The sequence below is a fragment of the Hydra vulgaris genome, chromosome 12, assembly GCF_038396675.1.
Source record: "Hydra vulgaris chromosome 12, alternate assembly HydraT2T_AEP".
Classification (NCBI taxonomy): Eukaryota; Metazoa; Cnidaria; class Hydrozoa; order Anthoathecata; family Hydridae; genus Hydra; species Hydra vulgaris.
In genome coordinates, this window is record NC_088931.1 from 1,507,130 (window position 1) to 1,514,771 (window position 7,642).

The 7,642-nt window shown below is 28.4% G+C and overlaps 1 protein-coding gene across 1 annotated transcript; it reads left to right on the top strand.

Annotated features, from left to right (window-relative positions):
* Positions 1-200: 200 nt before the first annotated feature.
* On the top strand, positions 201-7,157 carry LOC100207291 (ABC-type oligopeptide transporter ABCB9). Its single transcript, XM_065811190.1, has 2 exons — positions 201-340; positions 2,603-7,157. Exon 2 carries the CDS (start codon positions 2,638-2,640, stop codon positions 4,903-4,905), a length of 2,268 nt encoding a protein of 755 aa, XP_065667262.1. The 5' UTR covers positions 201-340; positions 2,603-2,637; the 3' UTR covers positions 4,906-7,157.
* Positions 7,158-7,642: the final 485 nt, after the last annotated feature.

The window sequence follows — 7,642 nt, forward strand, 5'->3', positions numbered from 1 at the left end:
ACTCATATAAGCTTCATTGATAACCAGCTTTTAAAAATGACTTCTGCTTGTGTTGATGCTGTGCAAGTTGTCTTGAAGCGGCAATATAAAAGGTATTTCTCACTTTCTATTACACAGATACTAAAGTAGGTAAGAGATGCAAAAGAGAGGAACTTGGTAGATATATCTTAATGGTGTTGTAAATTTGTTTTTTTTAAATGGTTTCTTACTAAATGAACAGTATTTTTTATAACTTTTATTAAACTTATTTCATATTAAAAATTTTTAAAATTAAATTTACCAGCTTCATCTACGTCATCACTGCCATCTGGCACCCAGAGTGAAAACCAAGACCTCCTTGGTATGTTTTTTACTGTGTTTTTGTTCTTGCTTTTCATTTTAATTTTTTGAACACTCATTTAATTTTTTTGTTTTAAATATAGACTCTTTTAGTAGTGAGTTCTTGGTTTGGGCCTAAATCAAAAAGGGCCTTCCGCATATGGGCTCATAATGGAGGTAAAGACCTGCCTCATTTTAAATACAAACCTCCTGGTGGCAGAAGGGATGGCAGAGGGTTCAGGAATTTAGTCATTAACAACTATAAATATACTTATTAATAAGTTTATATAGGTTCACTTAGCTGAATCTATATACACTTATTATAGGTGTATGTATAGTGTGTATCTATATATTTATTAAGTTGATACTTGTATATAATCTTTTTGTATATTAATTTTTGTATATAGTTGAGTTTGATTTTTTCATGAAAAATTTGTGTTTTATATAAGTACTATTTTTTATTACAAAAAAATAATATTTAAGTTTTAACCCACCCTACCCAAGGTGTGAGAAGGGTAGAGCTTCCGAATAATACCCTCTTGCACCCTTTTCACGTGTTTATCCCTAAAACCTTTCTTTCTTTTGATACTAAATTGCATGCATTTAGATATGAAGATACAAAGTAATTATCTTGATATTAGTCAGAGGGTGCCCCACAAGCCAAAAGGACTTCTAGTCTATCAACCTAAAGTATCCACATCATATTTGATGGTACCCTGTTAGCATATATTAAAAAATAAAAATAAAAATTATAAATTTCAATCGAATAATAATATTTTCTTTTAAAAAATCTACATTTTTCAATACAATAAAGAGTTTTGTAGACGCCCCTCTAGCGCCCTTCATACAACCTTTGTATATACATACTGCCCTTTGTTAAAACTATCTTTTGATACCAAGTTTTATGTATTTCGATAAGAATTGACCAAGTTATGACGTTTTAAGTTAAACAAACCTCAAATTTGATCACAGTTTCTTCAAGAAATCCATATATCAAAAATTATCAAAATTGAAAAAGTTTTGTAGAATTTTTCAATTTTGATAATTTTTTCACCTTTAAAATACTGAATTAAAAACCTTTCCAATGATATATAACAATCTAATGTTTGATTAATTCAAAAATTTCATGTCATGTACCTAATATATATATGTAATATTATGATAAAAAATGATAATTATATATATAATTATTATTTTTATAAATAATGATATTAACAAGAATATAAATAACAATAATAACAATTGAGAATATAAATTATATTATAATATAAGCTTATATTACAAGATTTTATATATATATAAAATATATATATATATATATATATATATATATATATATATATATATATATATATATATATATATATATATATATCAGGGACGGATTCAGCATTTTTTGTGTTTGAGATAGCTAACTTTCTGACATGAATTAAACACCAAACATTTATATGTTTATATTTATATCAGGATGCTTTGCAAAAAGTTATGATGATTTGAGTCTGCAAACAAGAAAGCCCCAAAATTTTGACCACAACTGCCCTGAACGTGAGAGCAACATGTTTACAAAATATTTTTTTTACTATTCTTAACTTAAGTTATTTTTATCAATAAATTTTAAATTTCATACAACAATCTTTTAACATTCTAAAGTTATGACCATATAAAATTCGTAATCCCCTCAAATTGAGGGGGATATAAATTTTATATGGTCATTTTTGAACATGGAGAGATTATACTTTAAAATTTCAAATTTATCAATGAATATAACTTTAGTTAAAAATAATTTAAAAAAATATTTTGTCAACTTAGTGCTCTCATGTTTGGGGCAGTTGTGGTCAAAATTTTGTGGTTTTTTTGTTCACAGGCTCCAATCATTGCAATTTTTTGCAAAGCACCTTTATTTGACATAAGTATAAACATACAATTGTTTGGAGTGTGTTCCATGTTTGGAAGTTAGTTATCTCAAGTAACAAAAAATGCTGGATCTTCCTGTTTATATATATATATATATATATATATATATATATATATATATATATATATATATATATATATATATATATATATATATATATATATATATATATATATATATATATATATATATATATATATATATATATATATAAAGGCATGTAGGTTTGTATGTATTTATGTATGTATGTATGTATGTATACTTATATATAATTAGGTATTGAGTTTTAGATTTAGGATATTTCTTTTTTTGAAAATTTATACTTAATGTTTAAAAATTATTTTAGCGTTTTTAGCATTTTCTTTTTAGCATTTTAGTTACAGATAAAACAAGCATATGCAGAAATGAATAGATTTTTTACAATTGCTTTTGTTATTTTTTACATTGTTGCTGATCTCACTGTGAATATCTTCTTTAATGTATGGTCAAATGATATTAGTAACAGCATATTTAAGTTTTCCATTGGTCACTCAACCTTTGATCTTTTAATTCTGTCCGGACTGCGGTTTTGTATATTATTTGGAGCATCCATTGGACTTTGTTGTAACTATGTTTTAGGTGTTGATAGAATTAAAAAGTGGTCAATATATGTTTTATACTATTCATGTTTTACAGCACTTTATACCGTTGTGAAGATTATATATTTTTTAGAGGATGATTTGAAAAATAAATGGAAAATGTGGATAGCTATTAGCATAACTATATCATCAGTATTTTTTACATATATCAATTGGTTTTTCTTGGGATTAAAATTTAATAAAAAGAGTAAAAATAACGAAGAAACCGAAGTTCATATGCAATCTAATTCTAAAGAGTATATAAAGAGAAACAAGCAAAACAATTTGAATGTTCTTGATGAAATGGAAGCAAAAAAGTACTCAACATCAAAAACTCTTTTAAAACTGTTAAAACTTGCTAAATATGATACTTTTTATATATGTGTTGCATTTCTTTTTTTAATACTTTGTTCAATTGGTCAAGTATTTTTACCTTTTTACACTGGCCTAGTATTAAATTACATTATCATTGATAAGTCTATTCAAAAATTTCAAGATGCAATTTTGCACTTGGCATTAGTTACACTTGCAACCGGGTTTGCTGCTGGTATTCGTGCAGGTGTATTTACATTTGTTTTAAGTCGCTATGTTTTAAGAATACAAAACTTATTGTTTTCAGCTATAGTGAAAATGGAGATAGCATTTTTTGATGAAAGAAATACTGGAGAAATAACCTCAAGGTTAACTTCAGATTGTACGAAAATTGGAGATTGTGTTGGTCTCAACGTAAATATATTTACCCGAAATTGTGTAAAAGTTATTGGTATTTTATTTTTTATGTTTAAATTGTCATGGAAACTGAGCTTACTAACCCTTGTAAGCCTTCCTATCGTAGCAATTGTATCTGAGATATTTGGGCAGCGCTACCGAAAACTTTCTGAAGGTGTTCAAAATTCTTTAGCCAATGCAAATGAATGTGCTCAAGAAGTTATTTCATCCATTAGGACAGTTCGCAGTTTTGCAGCTGAAAATCAAGAAATTGCTAGATATTCAGAACGTTTGTATGTTACATATAATTTGAGAAAAAAGGAAAGTTTTTTGCAGACTTTTTATCGATGGTCATTAGAGGTAACAGACATGGCCACTTCTTTGCTTATATTGTTCTTTGGAGGAGACTTAGTTATTAAAGGTCATCTTATAGGAGGTCATTTAGTTTCATTTATACTATACAGTATGGAGTTAGCAAACGCATTTGATGAGATTGGAGATGTTTATACAGGACTTATGGAGGCAGTTGGTGCTGCTCGTAATGTATTTGTATATATTGACAGAAAACCAAAAATTATATCTGGAAACTTTAAACCAATATCTCATTTAAGAGGTGATGTTGTGTTTAAGAATGTTTTTTTTTCCTATCCTTCCAGACCTGATGTTGATGTACTTAAAAATATAACTTTTCATGCTAAGGCAGGTGAGGTTTGTGCTCTAGTTGGAGCAAGTGGAGGAGGAAAAAGTTCTGTAGTAAATCTTTTAGAGCACTTTTATGAACCATCTTCTGGTGAAATCTTTTTAGATGGCTTCAAGATTAGTAGCTTTGATCATGAATTTCTACATTCTAAATTAACTTTAGTTCAACAGGAGCCTGTGTTATTTGCTCGATCTATATCTGAAAATATAGTTTATGGTTTATCTAATAATGTCGATGCAGAGGAAATTATTAAAGCTGCTATAATGGCAAATGCAAACTCTTTTATATGTGATATGCCAGAAAAGTATGAAACACAAACAGGAGAAAAAGGTATTCAACTGTCAGGAGGTCAAAAACAGCGCATTGCTATAGCCCGTGCATTAATTCGAAATCCTTCTGTGTTAGTTTTAGATGAAGCTACCAGTGCTCTTGATACCGAGTCTGAATATTTAGTTCAACAAGCTATAAATAAAAATTTGAATGGAAGAACAGTTATCATTATTGCTCATAGATTAAGCACAGTCGAAAAAGCAGATAATATATTTGTTTTTGATAAAGGAACAATTGTTGAAGAAGGTACGCATGCGTATCTTATAAAATCTAATGGTGTTTATGCTGGACTTGTTAAAAGACAAATGCTAGAATAGAAGCATATATTTATTTTTAGAGCATAGACAGACTTGCATGCATACACACATAAAAATAAAAATATTTAAATAGTTTAGTTTTTGAATCTATATATACATACATATTTAGAAATTTTAGAATTTAGAAATTTTTGTTAATAAATTATGTTTGATTTTAGGCAAAAATTGTAAAAATATTTTTCACAATTTTTGTGTAAAATCAATATCTTATTTAGTTTCAGGAGTTGTTAAACACAAGGTACTCATCAGCCTGTTTTTAAAGAAGTGATTTTTTTTCAAATAATTTTTAGTAAATTTGAAATAGTTTGTAAAGGTTTATATAAAAGAAATAGATTGAAAGATGATTTAATAAATAGGTAAATAGTTTGCAGGACCGTACAAAGGGAGGGGCCGTGACTCGAGGCGCCAAACTTATAAGGGCGCAAAATTCCCCAAAAAAAAGTGATAAAAAATAATTATCACTTGGAAACAAATTTTTATAGCGTAATTTTGATGATGATATAAAAATTAAAATTGCACCTCCTTACATAAACGTCAACTTTTTAAAGGTCATTTACTGAACAGAAGAGCGCCCTTTAGCACTAACATAGTTGATAAATTTTTATAAAATTATCTTCTTTTAATGGAGAATAATCAATACTAACTTTATATTTTTTGTACTTCTCGACAGTCCCATCATCAGATAATAACCTTAAATTTTTACAAAATCGTTAAAAACAAAAAGTCGTAAAAAAAAATAAAAGTTCAGAGCATCATTCGAAATTAATTGCAAAGAAAGTTTTCATCAGTCAAAGTCAAAAAGAGTTTTGCACAAATGATTCAGAAAAATCATAGTCTATAGAATATAACTATGGTCTGGAAGTCCATTGTTATTTCTTATTGTTACGCTGCGTATGTTGAAATAACTAGTTTTTTAATCACGTGACCAAAGAGTTTGCAAAATATTTATATCATGGCGTCAAGTAACGAGTTTTTAACACAGGAGTCTGCTGATTTATTGATAGATATTCAGGATAAAGGTCTTTTAGATTTTGTTATTGAAAATATTGAATTTGTAAAGAATTTGTTATTGAAAATATTGTAGATGTAGGTGAGGTAAGAAAATTTACGCAAGAAATATATTTAATTAAGAAAAAAGCTATGTAACTAATGCATGACTAAAGATTTCTTTTCTTATAGGAGTCAACACCAGGCAGTTTTAAGTGCGACGACTGGGAAAATTTGTAAATCAAAAGGGGGACTTACCCGTCACCGAAGCTGTAAACATTTACTACTAAAAGAGATCTTTGACACAAGTATTAATACAATGAGTAGCACAATACTAAGTGATTTAATTAGTGATAGAGTCACAAAAATCTGAGGATAACTTTTATAACTTAACTCGACGAGAATGTATAAAGTGTTATCACCTTATATTAACGGAAGCACTTTACGCAGACGTAAAAAAGATTTATGACGTTTTGAGTAAATCAAACAATGCAGAGAGTTATTATTCCAGCTTTTACAATAAAATAGTTATCAATGCAGATGTTTACTTTCCTGAATTAGGAAAACCCAATAGTACCCTTTTAGCAACTCAACTGGCTGACAAGGTTCTTGTATACTTCAAAAGAATGCCCAACAATGAAGCAAAAAAAAATAAAAAATATAACAAATGATGAAATTGGTGCCTTGCAATACCTGGCTGGGTATGTTGTCAGAAAGTTCATAAAAAAATCGAAAAATAGCCCGAATTATAAATCCAATGAAAATCAAAATATAATAAAAATATTAAATAACACTATTACCAAAATACTTCAGATCAGGAATTGATCGAGGCACAAAGTCGTGGTGGACTTACAGCTGTTAATAATGAACGCCAGCAAATATTTATGAAAGCTGAAATTCAATTTCGAAATGATACAAACATTAATCATTTGCAAGAAATCAACATTAACAGAATGACAGTGGAGCTACTGAAAGATATAGAAGTAGTGAGCTTTTATAACTCTATCTTGACAGGATGTGGAGTTGATATTGATAATTATGTTAGTAAAAACCTTTTAGAAAATATGATAAAACTTTACTTTCGAGTGCGAGCATTTTCTTTGGCTAAAAACATTACCACCAAACATAAACTAAAATTGAAACAAAAAAATAGTAAGGGTGGACTTCGTAAAAAGCTTAAAAAGCAATCCAAAGAGTAACAAGCACGATTGTATATGTCACTTTCTATGTGTTTAGTTGCATTAATAAAATTATATATTTTAAAATATGACTAATTATTTTCATGTGTTCCCAGATTCTCTTACTTTTTTTTCTTGCTCCTATAATTTTTTCCTAATGGTTCCTCAGAAGCAATTCTCCACGATACTTTACGCTTTTGTTTATGAGCTCCTATGCTATTTCCAGTAACAGGGGCTACAGATCGGTAAAACATTCAGCCAATACAAAAGGCATTCCACTAGTTAATAAAAACTTGGTAACTTCAATTAATGAGTTCACAGTTATATGGAGACCTTCGTATGTTTGTAACGAAATAAACATTTTTTCACGTTCACCCTGATGGAAAGTCCCAGTTCTACTTTTAATATTTTCTTGCCAAGTTTCTAAGTATTTTAAAATAGTGTTCTTGAGCCAATCAAAGCGAAAATCATTAACATTGCGGTAGGGCAACAAAAACTCTTTTCTTTTCAGAATACCTTCGGTTTGATTACGAGTAACCGTACAATCAAAAAACTTATCCATTAATTCACAT

What these genes read in the sequence shown, in the direction of transcription:
- LOC100207291 (XM_065811190.1), top strand. Translation starts at nt 2,638, where the DNA reads ATGAATAGATTTTTTACAATTGCTTTTGTTATTTTTTACATTGTTGCT.